We start from the raw sequence: 21261 nt of genomic DNA, 5'->3' as shown, positions 1-21261 counted from the left end.
TAGCATACCAACTACAAACGTCAAAACATCATGAATAAAATGAATGCAACTGCGAACTACAAAACAGAACATGGCTATTACTTCACATACAATAATCTTCTCTATGATGATCATTGAACCTAACATATAAACATTTGTTTTACAAAAAAAGAAAAACATATAAACATTAATCATCCTTAGATTGATTTTCCTCAAACAATCCTATAGTTATATGGTTTTTTTAATACATCATATCCTTAGGTTTTGATGTTCACAACCTGAATTTCATATGTAATTTAATCATCCAAATCGTCAGATGCATTTATGTAGTGTTGTTTCTGGATTGATCATCTATATTATTATTTGTTCCTCTATTTGAAGCGTTGCAAGTTTTTTTTGTTTGTAGCACATCCTGTGGAAGACGATTTCAAAATTCTTTACTATCGGTTTAGTTGGTTTGTTTCTCAATACAAAACCCAATTCTGATTCAAATCAAAACATCAAATAACGTTTGGTTAGTCTACCAAAAATGATTATATCATTTAAAAGCATTTTGAGTGAATATTCTCTTTTTAAGCTATATAGAATTTGTTTCCTATATCATAACAACCAATTATCCTATAAAGATTATAACACTCAATTATGCCACAACATATATATATATATATATATATATATACTAATTTTACGGTAATAATCAAAACAACTTTCTAAAATCATATCTACAAAATATAATCCATTGATGTACAAAATTTAAAAAACGAAAATTTCAGATAAATTATTAATAGTTTAGATTTGAACAAATGTTTTAAACTAAAAAATTAATATGATATTACAGTTTTAAATTAAAAATATATGTAGATGATCAATCCAGAAACAACACTACATAAATGCATCTGAAGATTTGGATGATTAAATTACATATGAAATTCAGGTTGTGAACATCAAAACCTAAGGATATGATGTATTAAAAAAAACCATATAACTATAGGATTGTTTGAGGAAAATCAATCTAAGGATGATTAATGTTTATATGTTTTTTCTTTTTTGTAAAACAAATGTTTATATGTTAGGTTCAATGAAATCATCATAGAGAAGATTATTGTATGTGAAGTAATAGCCATGTTCTGTTTTGTAGTTCGCAGTTGCATTCATTTTATTCATGATGTTTTGACGTTTGTAGTTGGTATGCTAGATAAGTCGATGGTTTGTAATGTGGCATGATAGAGTAGTTGATTGTATTGTTTGATCATTAAGTTAGATATATTATCTAAATAAGAATGATAAATTAGATTTTAATTAAAGTAGTTCGATATATAAATGTTATTTAATATGTTATAAATGTTATTAAAATAATCCTCGTATGACTTATTTGTAGTAGATAAAAAATATGATTCTAAATTGAAACTGAGAACCAAACAAAAAATTGAAACCAAAACAAATTTCATCAATAATCAGACATTAAGTATATCTCTGGACCTAAAAACTGAAAACCTAACAAATCGTACGGAATACCAAACGCCCAGACTTATGTTAACACAATAATATTACCATTTCATCTGAATATTTTTTTCACCAAATATAAAAGTAACAAAATAAAGTTATATACAAATCTAAAAATTTATAAATATACAAATCTAAAAATTTATAAAATGCATACTTTCATAACTTAGTTTAGATTTATAATGTTATTCTTAAAATAAAAATATATACTCGTAGGTGCGCAGATTGAACCCTAGTATATATTACAAAATCTGTTCACAAATAAGAGATATTAAGATTGATGGCCTGGAAATTTTTTGATTTGTGTTTTTGTTAAGATATAATAGATTTTTTGATACAAATTTGAGCAACGTGACATGTTTTTTTAATAGAAAATTCAAAAAAATCATCATTCTATTAACATTGCAATATGAGAATAGATTTATTTTTTCATTTTTGTATCTTAATTCTATATGGTTTAAGAAAAAAGTTTTAGAAAATATAAACACAGTCGGTTTTAGGATAAAAATCCCAAGAAACTGAAATTGGTGTTTTAAGCGCTAAAATACATTATTTATAGGTGCTTAGCTAGTTATATACGGGGACTTATAGATATTGTCCGAGATCCTCTATATATTAAAAGAGAAACATTACAACATTTGAGGTAGCCACGTGTCATCACCACAATGATTCTTAAAATCCTTAGAAAAATAGGTTGGTTCATCTACATATATAATAAATTTTTTATTAAACTTACCATAAATTAATTATTAATGTTCTCAATTCTTTCCTTAAATAAAAATTACGGAATTTCCTAATGTGGCTAAAGTATATATGACAATTAATGATTTTGAATAATAAAGATTTAATACAAATTAGTGTATTTTCTATTATTTTTGTTTAACTTTAAGTTACTAAAATAAATTAAACAATCAAATTAACCACCATATAATAAAATTTTAGACTTTTCCGTATATGTTATATTTTGAACTTTTTAAAAAATCTCACATTAAAATTTTTTTATCCATGATTTAATTTTTTTTTATGATAAGATACAAATTATTAAAAATCATGTAAGTAGAAAGTGACATATATATTAATATCTTTTAATTAAATTATATACCATAGAAAATACATAAATATTTTAATGTTAAAATTTGCTTTGAACAATTTTATTTTGATAAAATCTCTGAACAAATACTAACAACTTAATATTTAAATTTTAAAATTTGCATTGTATGTTTATAAAAATTATAAATTACTAAAACTTTCAAAAACATTGCACAATGGAAATTTGTTATCAGCGATTTAAATTTTGTTATAAAATATACAAATAAGTAGAACGCATCATTTAACAATATATCAATATCAAAAATATAATGTTTATCTATGTTTATATTATGTAAATTTAATTATATAAAATAGAAAAACTGATTGTTTGGATTAATAAAATTTATTCACGTATTTACACCAATTTTATTATATACGTATTAGTTATTGACTTTTTCATTGTCCAATATATATATATATATATATATATATATATATATATATATTATTTTATAATATATAAAAGAACATACTATACGTAAAATAATTTATATATACGATGTTCATTCCGCGTGAAGCGCGGATCTTAATCTAGTTATATAGTATAACGAAGTAAGTGGTTAAAGTGGAATATGGAAAAGTTTGGTAGTGCATTAACTAAGTCAGTAATATGTGAATTTTTTTTAGTGTGTATCTTATTCTCATGTTAAATATCTGGCGATCAACGTCTGTGTAGTTACTTCTGTAGTTTAATGCAAATTGCATTAACAGGGGTATGCATGCTCTTGACAATAAAATCTTAACCATTATTGCTTGAACGTCGCAAGCTCATAACATTTCCTGGTAATCAAACTTTATTCTACAAATATAGTTAATCAAAAACCATGTACTAAAAGACTTTCCCTTTAGGGAATCATTCTCTTGGTCAAAGTGGTTCACATTAATTTTCTTTGTTGCTACAATACACCATATGCTAATAACACACAAACACTAGCACTGGACTGAGTCAGAAGAGATAATCAAGTATCTGAGTACTCTCGTACAAGACAGAGTCATACGGTGTCGTCTCGTACTCCATTGGGTCAGTGTCCATATAACGTCTAACTTCTCCATCGTCCCATATCAGAAAATCATCTTCTTCGCCAATCTTCTGGTCCCTCCTTAATCCTCCTTCTTCGTCTTGATCATTGATGGTGATTTTCCGGTCCAACAAGATGTTCTTAATCCTGTCGAGATCGTGTTGTCTAGATGCGATACCTGCGGCGAGCTTGTTCAGGAGACAAGCCGACCCGGAAGGTGAGGAGGAAAAATGGCTTTCCGTTGTCAGCGACGTATTCGTGGGAGAGCTACCACATTCTTCTTCGTTAGTGGTCGTTACGGTTAGGTTATTGATAATGGGCTCGTGGGTCATCGGGTCGATTCCGTTCTTCGACAGTCTTTTCTTGAGACAAGAGTTCCAATGGTTCTTGATGTCGTTGTCTGTTCGATTCTCCATCTTCTTCGCTATGGCTGCCCACCTTCAATTTTCAACAATAAAGACAACAAATTTTAGAATTACCTTTTATAATTATGAATTGTGAAAGGACAAAGAACGTAGTTAGTGATCTGGCTAAATCGGAATTAGTGAATAACTACATGATCTTATCAGATTGTAATTAGTAATGTTGGTATTATCTTGTAGTCAATGTGTATTATTTCCTGACGTATGTGCATACATTTGTAACATGCCGTGTGATATATGAAAAGACTTAATAGAATTGATTTGGATACTTATGTCACTAAAGTTGACCTTTTTTTTCTCACACATTTAGAACTACACGGTTAAGCATGTTTGAACTGAAGTAGTAAAAAAATGGGTGAACTATCGGAAGTGATTCGCGATACCATGCGAGTGAGGCCAAAATACGGGAAAATGTCACGTGGTGATTGCAGGGTCAGTAAACAAGTCTTTCGTGCTTTGAAAAATTAACGCACCGTCCGTTAGATGGGATGGGATGGACCCCGCTGGCCGAATGAACGGGCATGGATAGTCCATTAGTTGTGGACAGTCGAGGTGTTATATAACATTTTTTTTTTCATAATCATGTAATCCATGAAAGATCATACATAGATAGGTTAAATTCGGGCTTCGGTCTAGCACTCTTTTGTTTAGTTTAAATTCAATCTTATTTTAACTCAGTTATATTTTAACCACATTTTAATCATGGGATACGATTAATATTTAGGTTAGCCCATTTAATTTTCATGCAACCTAACAAATGTTTCTATATCAATTTTAACCAGAGTTTACATGTTTTAACAAACTCAAAATACGATCATAAATATTGAGTTTTTCTGCTAAAACCACAAATAAATCAAGTTTTTTTTTTTGCCAAAATCGCAAAATCAAATTTTTTCGCCAAAATCAAAAATTGAATTTTCCCGTCAAAACCGAAAACTGAGTTTTCTGGCTAAAAACAAAAAATCGAGTTTTCTCGCCAAATCAAATAATCAAGTTTTTTTTCCGCTAAAACTGTAAACTCGAGTTTTTCGATAAAATCATAAATCATTTTTTTCCCAAATACAAGGAATTGAGTAACCGGCAAAACTTTTAAATCGAGTTTTCTCATCGAAACCACAAAATCGAGTTTATGTTTTTGCCAAAAAATTGATCGATCTTACGGGGTAGTAAAAAATTAAGTTTTGCATAACATACGGAAAATTGATCTTACGGGATATCTTCAATTTTGTATTTTCAGTATGAATCAATATATGTTTTTCTGTCTTGTTCTCTTAAATTTATTTACGATAGTTCTCGTTTGCCACACATTTAATGTTAATATCAATTGGTGGTTTAGACTTTTGACAGAGCAGTCATTAGTTAAGAAACTAACCTGTTTCCGAGAACAGCATGAAGTTTGATGATCGCTTCTTCTTCTTGAGGAGTGAATTTGCCTCTTCTAATCCCAGGCCGTAGATAGTTAAGCCACCTTAATCTGCAGCTCTTTCCACCTCTCTGCAGACCTAATTTTCATGATAAGTTATTGAAATGTCAAGTTTATCAATTAATAAGGAGTTTAATTGCGCTTTTGTAGTGGCAAACAAAAGAAGTTGCTCGTACATATATGTTTTCTACTATGATCAATAAATTTGAAATTTCATCAAAAAAAAAAGCGAAAATATAAAAATGAAAAACTGAAAACATATAAAGATTTTAACATTTCCATATCGGGTCACAAAACATATAAGTTATAAAGATTTTAAGATTTCGATATTGGTCACAGTACACAACATCACTCTAACCATAAAAGTACTAATTAAAGTTTCAAGATTTATGAACCTGTCGCTCGTGGGCACCGCTAACAGATTGCAATCATTTTTAAAAAATATTTTATGGATAAAATCGGTATATAGAGGATTCAACTTTACAGAATCCGGAACAAAATAATCATATCTATAAAGAAATTTTGTGCTCATTCATGCACCTTCGCCACAGAGCACAGTATACTATACAATATGACGGTGGTATGTACGTGCACTTTCTATTCTTGGCTTGGTTATGAAAATGATCTCGCTAGGATTTCATGAAGTTTTGTTTTATAAACGTGGACAAATCCCAATTCTGCATGCTATATTCACTTCGATCGGTATGTAGAATTTTATATCTCAAAAACCTAAAATATCAACAACAAAACCAAAAAAAAAAACAGCAAAACCAAAACTTAAAAAAAAAAAAAAAAACAAAACAAAACCAAATTTACAATCAAGAGAAAAATGTTAAAGTATTCTGTTAATATATGAACTTAGGTTCTCAAATCCAAGAATTTCAAGACACAATATACACGCAAAACATTTGTGGGTGTGTGAATTTCAGTTTCATTTAGAATGAAGAGGAATCGTAATTATTATTTTTTATCTGAAGATATATATATTGATTCACAGTTACAAAAAAAAAAAAAATATATATATATATATATATATATATATTGATTCATACTGAAAATACAAAATTGAAGATATCCCCAAAAACATAAGTCCATAAATCGGACAGAGCCAAGAGGAATCGTAATTAATTATCTTAGCAAAAACGTGGAAAACAAATAGGACGAAAAATTGGTTGTTTAATCCGTTTAAAGTACGGAATCATTTATTATCGTAGGCAGAAACTTGAACTGATCTAGACGTCTATAAACCCCTTGTTCCAGAAATTTATTTGAAAAAAAAAGAAAGAAAGATGAAGCCACCAAATAAACACAAAAGTATGCATTCTCCATATAAATCTATATATACCAGCTCGTTCGGGGAGAGAACGCCAATCACATAAGCCATGCTCGTTGATGTAAGCAACAAGCTTTTGGTCTTCCTCCGCCGTCCACTCTCCTTTCTTCATCCCGTCGTCGTCGAACCACGTCTTCCTCCCCATTTTTCTCAGGCCAAGCAATCCTCTAGATGCCACGTTAATCACCTCATGATAAGACAATATATTAATAAAGATAAATAGTTTTTTTAACTTTAATAAATAGTTTATTTTAAAAGGGAGTGAGTAGTGTGGGATGTGTGTACAACTCATATATATGCCCTCCAGTTCTGATTTTTATCAAGTTTCCATCGTCGGATTTTGTTTTGAATTTCCTCGCCGTTAGATTCAAGGTTTTTTTGCTGACAAAACAAATAAAATCAAGATATTTTTTTAATCTGAAAATTGTTTTTGGAACAGTGTACTTAATAACTAAAAGAGAGTCAATAATTAAAGGTACTATTATGATTTCAGAGACAATACTTATAATTGTTGCACAAAAAAAGGCAATACTTAGAAAAAAGATTTCAGAAGCAATTGAGTAACAAATGGGAAATGTGGTAGCCGAAAAGACCGTTATAACCTCACCATGGAAAGACTTTTTATACCATTGCTTAGTGTTGTCCAAAAAAAAGAATAATACCATTGCTTAGTTCTTTCTGCATTAAAGTATATTCCGTTTCATATTTCTCTTAGTTTTAATTATATACTAGATTTTCATCAACGCTTTAAAAGCGCGGGATTTATTTCTTTTTAAATAAAAATCTTATATAATAAATATGGTCGGTTATAAATATGTGCGGGATTGGTTATAAATATTTTAGTTATAAATGTGATTAGTTATAAATATGGCAACCGAATTAATTAATTACGGGTCAAAAACTATTTAAAAATGATGGGTTATAAATATAGCATGCAAATTAATTAAAAAAAATCCAAACTAGATAATGGCATTCTCTTGTAAATAACTTCAAAAACTATGGGCAAAATTCCAGTAGGGATTTTTCTTTAATAGTATAGATATACATATATATATACTATATCGTAATTCTACTAATTTTTATTCTAATTTGATTGATTTTTTAAGAATAAACATAAATTTTCTAACACAGTAACAATTATTGCCACTAAAAACACACAACATTCCCCTTTTTTTTTGTCAGCACAACATTCCATTGAAGTACATCTATCTATATATATCAAGTTAACTTTTTCTCTTATTATGACAAATAGCAAGGGAGTTTGATGACATGTGTTCTCTATATATAATTTTTTTACATTTTAAATCTTTTCGTCATAGATTATTGCAATTTAGCCAATTTTTTTCTAATTATGCACTATTTACTCTTTTTGCACTAACCATTGTTGTATAAAATTTGATAATTTATTTTATTGGTCACTAAAAATTCAAGATGAATAAAGAAATAAATAAATATTTTAAATATTTAATTTATTTTTTGACTAAAAATAACATAAATTTTATTATTTTATTTATAAATTATAAATTTATTTTATTTATAAATTATATATTTATTTTATTTATAAATTATATATTTATTTTATGATTAAAATTATTAAATAATCAAACTAATAAGAAAAAACTAGAATACAACACATAATCTAAACCTACAATTTCCACAACCAAAGAGAAAAAGTAACACTAACTCAATAAAAGTTTAGAGCTGGAAAAATATCAACAAAAAAAACTAACTTACATCATCTTACCAATAATGTCTTGGATAGAATAAGCAGATGTTAGAAAAAGATAAAAAAGATATTCCTTATGCACAAGAATTAAGGTATACACTTTTTTAAAGAAAAATATTAAAAATATAAACCAAAATTAATTCATCCAATCTTTAAAAATAAGTATAAAACATCATTGGTCACATATTTTTCAATAAAATTAAAATTAGTATAAAAATATAAAAATATCATTAATTATTTTGAAACAACAGAACATTTTACTGTTTTGGAACCAGGGGAGTAAAATATACGACAAAGCATTCTCCCGAGCTCAAAGGAGCGTGATCAAGCACCAACTCAAAAAATAAAAAAAGGTCAGAGAAAGAATAATCATCAGGCATGAGCGGATCTAAAAACGTTTCTAATCGGGGGCACAACAGTAGAAACAGTAAAAAAAAATTTGGATGGGGACACATTTTCAATTTTCTTCAGTAAACTAACAATTAATCAAATTAATTTATACTACTTAAGAAAAAATGAAAATAAGTAGGGGGCACGTGACCCCGTACTGTTGTCAGTGTGTCTGCTCCTGTCATCAGGAGACCAGAGTCACCACGAGACAAGAAAACACATGCCTAAAGCATCAGAGTCACATCCACCAGCTAAAAGGTAAGAAGCACCTCACAAACTAAACAAGCACATACAAAACGTCTATGTCAGCGAAGAACCACAAAGCTCAGGATAGAAGAGACCAAATCTCCAAAGACTAAATCCGCACACTTACACAAAGGGAAGCATGAGAAGAAGAGAAACAACATGAGAAGAAGAGAAACAACCTGAGAGAGGGAGAATGGAAGCCTGCCACCTAGAAACAAGAGCTCAAGCTTCAGATTTGAAACAACCTTCCAACCCCACAGAACATACACATAAGAAAACACTATCCAAACTTGGAGTATCAAATATGATGAAAAAAGAGCCACCAAAGATGCAAGCAGCAATAAAAGGTGCAACAAGATGAGAGAACAAAGATAGAAAAGGAGACGAAACAAAATCAGCAAACCGTGGAGTCCTCCTCGAGCTATGAAAAAGAGCATAGAATTCAGATCACCAAAAACCAATTCTTGAAAACTAAGACGAGCATAGACTATCGACAGCAAGTCAACGAGAGAAAGACAACATCAAAGATAACTGAATGCTGACCCGATCCAACGAGATGATTTCCTAACATTAGCCAAAATCTAAAAAAAAAAGACCAATATTGACCAAAACAACCTACAACACAGTGAGAAACAATCACACAATTAGGAACTCATAAGCAAGATCTATAACAAATGTAAGATAATCTCATAGGAGATGAATGTGAAGAAAAACAAGAACACGAATGTGAGTCTTTTCCCAGTGATGGCGAGAAGCACCGCACACCGGAAAGGTAAGCGAATTACATAGATGGTGAAAGCTCAAGGTCAAAATATGGAGAGCGGAAAAAAACATCTTAAAAGAGTAATGTGAAAAAATGTGAAAAATTAAAATACAATTCTGATGCTAAAACCATCAATCTTAAAATCAACAAATGCCTAAATGCAAAGCTATTAAAATTCAATATAATTTACATCAGAAGTTCACTTCACCACTAACAAATACTATTATACAAACACCAACACATTATTGAAAAACAAACACGTAATATTACCTATTACTACATAACAAAATAAAACATCAAATAATGCTCTTCACAAATAAGACTGGCCACATAATTACATCATTCAAAAAATCATATCCAACAATAATAAACCAAAATCCTGCGCGAAGCGCGGGCACCCCTCTAGTATAAAATGTAATAGCATGTTATACCATATTCTATATAAAATATAAAATAGTAAATGAAATGAAATATAATGGTTTAATTTAATTTGATATAGAATACTAATTTTAAGATAAAAATTAATCCTACTTGTTATTTTCTCCGTTTCGAAAGAGTATTGCTTTGATATTTTATTTTTATTAGTGTTATTTTTGTATTTTAATGCAAAAAATTAAAAAAAAAAATTAGCTTTAACCATAATTTTAATTTATTAATTCGAAAAAGAAATTTATTAAATGTACAATCAAAAGTAAGATAGGATTTTAATACTTTTAATTATGTACAAGGGCTAGATGATATTTTAATACCTATTTGTATATCTCAACTTAAACGAACAAAAAAAAAAACAAACCCACACAGGCATACCCAGATATGACTCAGCCTTTTTATATGATTTAATAAAATGAATATATATAACACAAAATTATATTTTGTGAAATCCTCAAGGACAGCCAAGTAACATAAGCGGTTAAATTCGGTAAAAAGGTGATTAAATGTTAGAATAAGATGATTGTGTTATAGGCCTGCGACTTATTATTCGAGATTCGGATTCGATCCGAGATCCGCTCCAAAAATAGGATATCTGGGGTGGCCGGATCCGAATTCAGATAGCAAAATCTTGGATCCGTCCAAGCCGAATCCGGATCCAGATATCTTAATTTTTAGGTCCGAATATCCGGATCCGTATTTTTTTTAAAAAAATAATTTTTAAATTTCATCAATATTATACATGAATTAATCTTATAATATTATATTTTAGTTTTTACAATATTATAGACATATATAAATATATTTATAAATCTTGTATAACAATTTAATTTATGTATTATATTTAAAAATAGTATTTTAAAAATAAATTATTATTTTCAATTATTTTTACAGATCCGGATATCCGCGGGTAATAGAATATTATAGACATATATAAATATATTTATAAATCTTGTCTAACAATTTAATTTATGTATTATATTAAAAATAGTATTTTAAAAATAAATTGTTATTTTTATTTATTTTACGGATCCGGTTATCCGCGGGTAATAGAATATCGCAATGGATATCCAAAACTCGGATATCCGGAAACCACGAATCCGGGTTTGGATATTAAATCCATGAATCCGACAGATCCGAATCCAGATCCAGGTATCCTAAATTTCTCGGATATCCGGATCCGTCCCAGGCTATCGTGTTATACTCACAGGTCGGGAAAAGTATTAGTGATATGATATCGTCACATCTTACATTTTAATTATATTCTCACATTTTACTTTTTGTTATATTCGGACAACTTACTTAATCTCAATAGTGATTATACTAATTTATTATTCTTTATGTTTCTGAATAAGCGTCATTTTAACATTTTTTACACAAACTAAGAAAGTAGCGGAAATATATGTAAGTTAATATTAATTACATCTTTCTGACCAATAGTATGTGAGATAAATAAAATTATTTATAAAACTAATGCAGTTTGCAATTAATTTTTAGCTGAAAGTAAGTATAATTTGTATTGAAATTGTAAAGTGATACTTTTCGTGTAACAAAAAAAAAAACTAGAATGACATCTATTACTCCATATGTTCTTAAAAGCAAGATATTTTACATAATTTTGATGTTCTAATATATAAGATGTTTTCATTTTTTTAGGTAATTTTTACTTTATTAAAAATTGTGTACACAATCATGTTTTAATAATTTATTTTGTAATTGGTTGAATACTGTTTATTTATAATTTTAATGATATTTTCTAGATAAAAAATAATTTTCTATAATATGTTTGTTTCTGCTTAAATATTTTATATTTAGTAACAGAGAGAATATGAAACAAATGGAGTAATTATTATTGTTGTTGTTGGGCAACGTGGCATTGCGCATGATGCCATGTTCACATCTTTTTCTTTTCCCCCGCTATTCAAGTTATATTTTTTTTTTTTGCAACCATTCAAGTCATATTTTATACTTTATTTGATCGGATAAATACAGAGAAAGGAATGCTCCATCGACTGCGAAAGGCCTTTCTTATCGAATCCTTCTTTTGTGAACATCTTTTTGTTGTCTCTCATACTTTTCATATTTTCCATTCACACTATTTAGTTTTTTTTTTCTTATATATATTTAGACCTTTGACAAATAGTGTATACTATATGTTAGATCAAATAGTGTATAACTAATCAGACTATATTTATAACCAAAAATTAATATAATTTATTAATGGGTGTGAAAATTTTAAAATATAGATAATTTTAAAACAGAAAGAATATAAAAATCTCACAATAATTTATTTATTTTAAGATTTTGGATCAGTTAGATCGCTTTTGGATTATATATTGTTTGGGTTATGGTAAAATATCAAATTTAATTGATTTCTAACTAATTACAAATTACTTAGTTCACTAATATTTTTTGTTATTAAATTTAATCCTGTGTTAATTTTTTAGAGGGTGGGGGGGAGGGGGGGGGGGTGATAAACTTATAGAAAATTTGACCCTATGACCTTAAAAAAGTTATAATTAAATGTAGAACTAGATGATTAGACTACACCCTATATCATATGTATTAATTGCCATAACACCCTTATATAAATGTATGTGTAAATTTATGTGTTATTAATATTCTCTCTCATTTTCATAACACCCTGTACTTAGTTCACTAATATTCTCTCATTTTCCATATATTTATATTATATGTTATTAAAACTCCATTCCATATATATTAACATCAAAGTAGAATAGTATTTGTCAAATGTAATAACCACTTGATAGACTCACGCCTATGGAAAGAGAAAGTAGTTCAACTATGTGACAAATTATGATATGGCTATTTTCGGGATGAGCGTTCAGATACCCGTTCGGTTCGGATCGGGTATTTTAGATTTTTGGATATTTTGGTATAGGGGTATAGGACTCGTTCGGATATTTCTATACTTCGGATCGGGCTCGGATATTTTAATTCGGGTAGGATTCGAATATTGAGATTTTGAAAGAAAAAAAAATTAAATTTTCATTTTTAGGTTTATTCTATTTAAAAATATAGATTTCACTTAACATATTTTTATTTTTAATAGATTGAATTATTGATAGATTTGAAGATAACATTTCAAAAATAAATAAACATTAATTTGGCTATTGTTTTGAAATTTTGAGTGTAACTTTTGTTAATACATAAAACAAAAAAACTTGATATGCGTTTTAATTGAGTGACAAATCATTTTCTTCGTAATTATATATATATATATATATATTATATGATCTTAAAATATGTGTAACATCAATATAAATATTTTAAATAAAATGAGAGATGTAAACAAGAAATATAAGGGTAAATATACATATGTTTGGTTATCTTCGGATATCCGTTTGGGTTTAGATATTACCCGTTCGGGTATTTTGCTATTTTGGTTCGGATTTCGGTTCGGGGTTTTTAGGTCGGATTCGGATACGGGTTCGGGTATCAGGTAAAATGCTTACCCCTAGGCTATTTGTTTAATTTATCTTATATAATGTCTATTTAAATAATTTACACTAAAGTATTTAGATTTCTGTGTTACTGTTAATATGACATTAATATTACAAACATGACTTATCCAGATTCACAATGCTGTCCATTTGATTTGATAGCCAGAAAAAGTATAGGGATTAGAAAGTGATATCTGATAAATGAGAGAATGCACACCCATAGTATACATATAGAGAGTTAAGACTCGTACGAGTTAACATTCTATGTCAGTATATATATATATATATATATATTTATGTCAGTATATATATACAAAATTAAATTAAATAAAAAATATATTAGTTATAAGCTACTTAGGCTTCGAATGTTTACAACCGTTCCGCTCCGCATCGCAGTTAACAATAACAAAAATCTCTACATATACTATATATCTATATATTTTTATAACTGTTAAAAGCGCATCGCAGTTGAACCGCTTGTCCCGCACCGCTTAAATTGCAGTCACCATTCGGAGCCTTAAACTGTGTGCGGGACAAGCGGTACAATTGCAATACGGTTATAAAAACGTATAGATATATGATATATGTAAATATTTTTGTTACTATTAACTGCGATGATGCTGCGGATTAAAACTTTTGAAGCATTAGGTTACAAAAAAAAAGAAGATAATAACGTCAGTTATTTAAGAGTCTGACTGTATAGACCTTTTAGAGTAAAGTTGTAGAGTAAAATGTGACAGTTACTCTAATTCTCGCTATCTCTCACCAATCAGGTGAAAAAATAAAATAAAAATGTTTACTCCCATTTACTCTGAAAGTAATTATTCTGTTTTGTCTTTTCTGGTTTTATACTTGTAATTTCCCTCTCCTTCATTGCGGTGGAATTGGGAGTAACACAAAAGATTATAAATATAATATATTTCTCTCTCTTTTACTCTAATTTTTTATTTCTCTCTCCCTCCCATTTACTCCATGTTTCTCTATCGTATTTACTCTAACATCTCACCAATCACACCCTACAAATTATTTTGATTTCACACCTCTGTTCATGATTTATATTGGCACGTGCAAAATTTACTCGTTCACGTGCTTTAAATTTTTGATATTTTCATTGTTTTATGCACACCTTCGCTGCTATCATGAACTGTCATGTCGTGAAATATTTTGTAAATCATTTTATCATGTGAATGTAAATGCACGGATTATTTCATGAACGCGCAAGGATACGTCATCAGTAAAATGACATGTCTGCTAGTGAATGTTTTTTTTGTTCAATGTAAAGTTTGACATGTTTGCTAATGTTTTTTGGTAAAAATGTTTGCTAGTAGTGTTCGTCATGTTGATTGTTTTCTATCGCTCGATCGTATCCGTTCAACACCATTTTTCAAACCGCATCATTAGTTTAAACTTATTACAATTTACTCCAGGTTTGTATGTTTTCACTGACAACATTTACATACGAAATATGAAGTATAAATTTACTAAAACATTAAGATTCATTGATTTATCCTTATTAATCTTCGTAATCTATCAAATTAATACGTTTTGTAAAGGATATCGACAAAATTTTAATAGAATACCACATATAGATTTAGAGAAATTTATTAAATTTACAAAATATTTGTTACTGAATGAAATAGCATTCGGTTGACAAAAAGACACAGTCAGTTGAGAAAATTGAAGTATTCAGTTTTTAAAAAGAAACAGAAGTCACAAGGACAATTTAAAGAGAGCCCCCAAAAAAACTGTGAGCTATGTCCTGAGAGTATCCAGTGTCGAGATTTTTTAATAAGTGGTTGAAATTGAAAAACAAAAACAAAATAAAAAAGAAACAAGATAAGGTTGATGTTGTTGTGAGTCTTTCTTGGGATTTTCTTGTCTTATTTGGAGCAGTATAGTGAGTCTATATAATTATTCTATGACTTGTGAAAGTCTATATAATTTAATTATTCTCTTACACTTCTTTTTCTATCTTCTTACTTTAATTTTCTTTATTCTTTAAATCCATGAGTTACTACTTTGAGCAACCTTTAACTTTACACCGAAACAGTATCAGTACTTCACTATACTATTGTTCACATTGATTTAGAACTTTAATTTAAAGGCTAAGAATAAAAGGATTAATTAGTCGCCAGTTTTCGCTAATATATTTTATAAGAGCGAGAGTCGTATAGTAATAGAATATCTTATACAATAAAGTTGACTTGCCTCTCTCCTCCTGCGTCCACGTCATCAGAGAGGGAGGGGCAAATCATGCCACGTATGTCGTTAGATCACACGTTAGAAAAGCATCCGACACAATTTATGTTTCTTCGACTTTTGACTTGAGTATGGATTTTTTTTGCTTTAGACTTGCGTATGGGCTTCTAGAAAACATTTAAAGCCCAGTTAAAATTAGGTTGTTTCGTCGTCTCCCCTTGGACCTTCAAAGATTATCGAAAGTTCCAGAAAACTTAAACGTCGTTCACCTCTCCTTAACGTCACGAGACTCACGACCTTTCATTGATTCATTCTTTACTCTGATCTTCTATGTAATTAACCCACTTCACCCACTCTGCAACATTCAATTGAGCTCATCGCATCTCCCAAAGTAATCAACTGAAGCTACGACTATAAATCTCTAATCTTCCAACTGTGAACAGCAAAACTTCGACCAGATCGAGGATAATAATCTATTCGTGACGTTACATCCATACGAATAGAGATTCTAAATACTCTTTTTTCCAGTTCATTAACTTAATCCCATATGAAGCTATTTGTGTTGTTTACATCTGATGGATATGGTCTTCTCTTGGAAAGGATATCAAGGGATGCTAGGAAAGCTGTTTTCTTGCAGCATGGTGTTTTAGATTCTTGAATGGGGTGAGTTTGACAATCTATTTCTTTGATGTCTTATTTTGTTACCTCTCTATCTCATTTGTTCTTTTTATCTTCAGATGGGTACCAAATGGAGTTGTTGGATCCCCTGCTTTTACTGCTTATGATCAAGGTCAGCGCCAAAGCGACACTTATTTCTCAAGTCTTTTGTGATAACTATATTTATACTTCATTTTGCGGTTTGCCTAGGAAATTTCATCAGTTTAGTTTCAAGAGATCATGTATAGAAACAAACTGCTTCTTCATGGTTTTGATTTCTTTATAGTTATTTCAGGTGGATCCTGAATAAATGCAGTTTCCAGAATTACTCCGTCAACGAGGCATGCAAGAGATGATATCCCCACAATGATAGAGAAGATTCACAAAATCAAAACTTCAGAATTCAGACTCTACCAGCCTAATGTGGAAGAGGTAGTACACGAGGAGCAACCTTATAAGCTCTACGTTATCTATGAATTATGGAAAGCTATGCTTTTATAAAGTTACATGTAGCATGTCTGTAGTTTCTTTTGTTCTTGAGACTGGCTTAGAACACATTAGATGCATGTATGAGACTGTATTCTATTTAAGTCATCTACCCAAACTAGAATACAAAAAGGGAGACACATATGTTACAAACTTTGTATGATGTTTGTTGTTACAAATGTATAGACGAGTTTCTACAAAAAGCCATATGTTTACAATACACCTAATTTTTGTGCTTAAATACTCTGATTCCGACAAATAAAAAGATTTAGCAGAACGCACAAAAAAAGTTTAGGAACACGGTATATAGTGCAAAAGGAGTGATTGTTTGGACTTTGGAGCATCAAACTCAAATTCTACTGTCTTAACATGTGGGGCAAAATTAGACACAGTCGTACATAGTATACAAGTAGTTGTTCCTCAATTGCTACACCACATATTGGGCACTTTGTACACTTGTCTGGACAGACTCTGAAACAAAAAATGGCACAAAAACAGCATATGAACATTGCAACTGAGTCAGCTATGAGATCTAATAATAACGATACGACCTCACAGGTTCCTATTTTCTTATAGTTAAACTGAACCGAACCAAACCGTGTTCTTTACATAACCCAATTGTCAATTGTCTGATGTTGTACTCAATCCAAATGGTTTGGTTTGGTCTGGTTTTGAACAAACTAAACCGATAAACCGATAACTTAATATATTTTTATACATTAATAAACAATAAATATATATATATATATTAACTATTGTATTTTTTTAGTTAAAGTTCCATTTTCCATTTTTCTTAACTTCTATATTTTGTAAGTTTCGAAATATGATGCAAATAATACTATTATATATATATATATATATATATATATATATTCTCTAATGCAGATTATTCTTATATTACTACTATTACTAACCACTATCAAATGGATAAAAAAATTAATTTTGAATTCATTAGAGAATAAAACTTACGAACCCGGCGCGTAGCGCCGGAATACCCCTAGTGTCTTCATAAACTTGTGTTATCGCACCACCTCCGGAGATTTCACGCACAAGGAAAAACGGAGATACTCTGAAAAAGCATCGAGGTGGTGTTCACGAGGCTTTGTCAATGGTAAATTTCCAGCTGAAAACCTATATGATTACAGCAATACTTCCACCAATTTGCAGAGCCGGATCATGACATACCAGAGGCGGATCTTGGTTTATATATATATATATAGATGGCACATGACATTTGTACATATATCTAATTTCAATTTGGAAGCACTCTTTCTTTATATTTTATACTAATTACTATAAGAAAAATTATATTATACGGGGCACGCATAGGAGTAGGACGAACCGTTGACTTTGCGTCCGTCCCTGTGACATACCAAAGTAAAACATTAGTATTAAAAATCATCGTAAGAATATTTAATTTTTATTATTTTTAATTTTTTGATCAATTTAATTTTTTATTATTAAACAGATAAACTCAACCTATGACAGCTCATGACTATGTGTTCCAGTTCAAACAGGCAGAACCATTTCTGATATTATATTTTGGAGACCAAAAATAATTTTGTGTTTACATGCGTCAAAGGGCACATATCGAACCCTTACAATTTGTTGGCTTTTTTTTTTTTAACGCTGATTTATTTGATATGAGAAAGATTACATAGACGATTCGACAACCGACAATACTATCTGTTTTTTGTTGGTTTCTTAGATGTACCTAGGGATGTTAAAACTTTCACGTTCTTATTATTATTACTAGGGGCATTGCCTCCGCGCAAGCGCGGAGTTGTGGACATAGTTCTTGTTTCATCTCAATATTTGTTAGGGTTATTGTAGTTGTGAATTTTGCGTTTCGAGTTGTTTTTCAAGTTTTTTTATTGTTATAGGGTTAGAGTTGTGATGATGAACTGTATATGCATTGTTTTCCACTTATGAAGGACTAAAATGTGTTAATAATGTAATTGATATAGTTCGTGTTGTTATTTGTTGTGTCACTGAGACTTATTGTTTGTTTGTCTTTTTAATTTGTTTCTTGTATTGTTGTGAGTACATAAATTATATTAAAGTTGTTGAGATTACCTTTTGTTTCTCGATATTTTTTTTCAAGTTTAGTTGTGTAAGTTGCGTGTATTAAGTAAAATTTTTTATTATTCTTATTATGTTTGTTATATGTTTTTATTTTATTTTTAAATGTGTTGCTCTTACCGGATCTTTAAAACAAATACATGAAGACTAGTAGAAATAACTATAAAATGAGTGACAGTTCTGAGTATCTAGGTTTTAATGAGTTTTAAACGAATTTATGTATTTCTCATAAGAAGACGATAGCATTGGCCTGTTGACATTGGACATGTAAGCTATTTTTATAAGACAAGAGGAGTGAGCAGGTGGAGATGTTGTTGCCGCCTTTGTGTCTGTTGGGATTGTCTCTTGTATCTCCTGTTGTGACTGTGTTTGTTTATCTTTTATTTGATGGAAAATATGTAAATAAAAATCATTGTTAGTTGTATTTATCAGAGTTCATAACTTACTCTGCTTTTTTTAAAAAGGTAATTTCACTGATCTTGGTTGTCGTCTTCTTCGTTGGGAAAGTAAGTTTGTAAATTGTTATATAGCTGGTCGTGTAGTTTGTATCTGTTTAGCTGATTCGATGTATGTGTCGTTGCGAAAGTAAGCTTATAAATTGTTAAATAGCTGTTAGTGTAGTTTATATTTGTTTAGATAACTCGATGTATTTGGCGTTGAGTTTTAGTTGAGGTGATTGGTTTGGTATATTTTTTTTGAAATTTATTTCTAAGATTAGACAAAAAAAGAGAGGTGATCATTAATGATTCATCTTTTTTAGAATTCTAGTTTTTGGTGTTTTGATTGTTTGGGTTGTTGTAGTTTCTTTTAAGCTGTAAAATAAATGTTTGTGTAAAATTAGTTTGATAAGTAAGAGAGATAAATAGACGACCACATAATTTGGGTAGAAAATATTTTTGATTATTGATGTTAGCACAATATAGATAATAATATAAAGAGAATTGTGTATTGATTGTTTCTTACGGATCAATGAGGAGACGGATAACGACTCGAGTTGTTTCTTTGCTAAGGTCAGAGCCTTGGACATAACAGATTTGCCTAACCACATTTGCGAGTTTAAATATCAGTTATGATAACGAAACATATTATAAACTCAGATGCAATATGATAATATACGTGAGAGTTCTAGGTTTGTGTTCGCAATCACTTGAAAATTGTCAAACAATCTAATTATGATTGGAAATTGATCTCAGGAGCACTCGTGATGACTTTATCAATAATAGTTGGTGAGATGAAACGAATGAGTAATGGATGATCAATAATCTTGTACATGCTTGAGCACTTAGCAACCTCGAAACGATCGACTTTCACAATGAAACCGGCTTCCAAAGATGGCATGTAATGATTAGCACGTCGGGCGGGAATAAACCCATGAATCACAGAATCTGCAAATAATATTATTTAACAAAGAATCATGAAATAAAGTAAAAACTATTATATTAAATAAGTGTGATAAATCGAAGATTAACTTACATTTTCATCAAGAAAGAGAACCGTGATTCCCATAAACTCACTATCTTTCTTAAAGTTCAGGGAATCCCATAAGCGAAGAGGTTAGAGGCTATGCTCTGACTACTACGACCAACACGGAGAGACTCGAAGGTTGAGTGACGGATGCCGCGAATGCCGGTTTGAAGAACTGGAGAGGTAGTCAGACATTTTCTAGAAGATCGTTAAAGCTAAGAGGAATCAATGAGTTTTGTGGAAATGCAGATTGGGTTCATCAAAAATGTGAATCATATATATATGGTTTACAAAAGGGCTACAAATCAGGAACATTTAAGATCACACGATTTAAGATGGGAAGATGAAGAGTTCACCGGTGAAAAGATAGATTACGAACAGACACACGGCACAACTATGTAACTCAGGCTTATCTGAGACAATGATGAAAAGAACCCTAACTCATGTTAAACGAAGACAGTTTACAATATGGAAAAATTATAATTGTTGTTTTTTTCATATAATGTGATGAACCTCATTTAAAAATGAAACTCATAATATACATGTAGGCCCACCCGACCCACAGAGAAAACCGAAAAAATAAAGAT

At 29.9% G+C, this 21261-nt stretch overlaps 1 protein-coding gene across 1 annotated transcript; it reads right to left on the bottom strand.

Annotated features, from left to right (window-relative positions):
- Positions 1-3308: 3308 nt before the first annotated feature.
- Positions 3309-16648, bottom strand: LOC103872675 (transcription factor MYB41). The gene is made up of 3 exons (XM_009151110.3): positions 6781-16648; positions 5385-5514; positions 3309-4028 (listed from the first exon to the last, which is right to left on the bottom strand). The coding sequence occupies exons 1-3, from the start codon at positions 7058-7060 to the stop codon at positions 3518-3520; spliced, it is 921 nt and encodes a 306-aa protein (XP_009149358.1). The 5' UTR covers positions 7061-16648; the 3' UTR covers positions 3309-3517.
- Between the last annotated feature and the right edge of the window lie 4613 nt (positions 16649-21261).

This window comes from Brassica rapa, chromosome A06, assembly GCF_000309985.2.
Source record: "Brassica rapa cultivar Chiifu-401-42 chromosome A06, CAAS_Brap_v3.01, whole genome shotgun sequence".
NCBI classification, from domain to species: domain Eukaryota; kingdom Viridiplantae; phylum Streptophyta; class Magnoliopsida; order Brassicales; family Brassicaceae; genus Brassica; species Brassica rapa.
The sequence above is the reverse complement of the archived record's forward strand: the minus strand, read 5'-3'. Positions and strand labels throughout refer to the sequence as shown.

What these genes read in the sequence shown, in the direction of transcription:
- LOC103872675 (XM_009151110.3), bottom strand. Translation starts at nt 7,060, where the DNA reads ATGAGTTGTACACACATCCCACACTACTCACTCCCTTTTAAAATAAAC. An exon ending in TTCTCTCCCCGAACGAGCTG is followed by an intron (nt 5,515 to 6,780) that starts GTATATATAGAT and finishes CATGAAAATTAG; the next exon opens with GTCTGCAGAGAGGTGGAAAG. An exon ending in CATGCTGTTCTCGGAAACAG is followed by an intron (nt 4,029 to 5,384) that starts GTTAGTTTCTTA and finishes TGAAAATTGAAG; the next exon opens with GTGGGCAGCCATAGCGAAGA.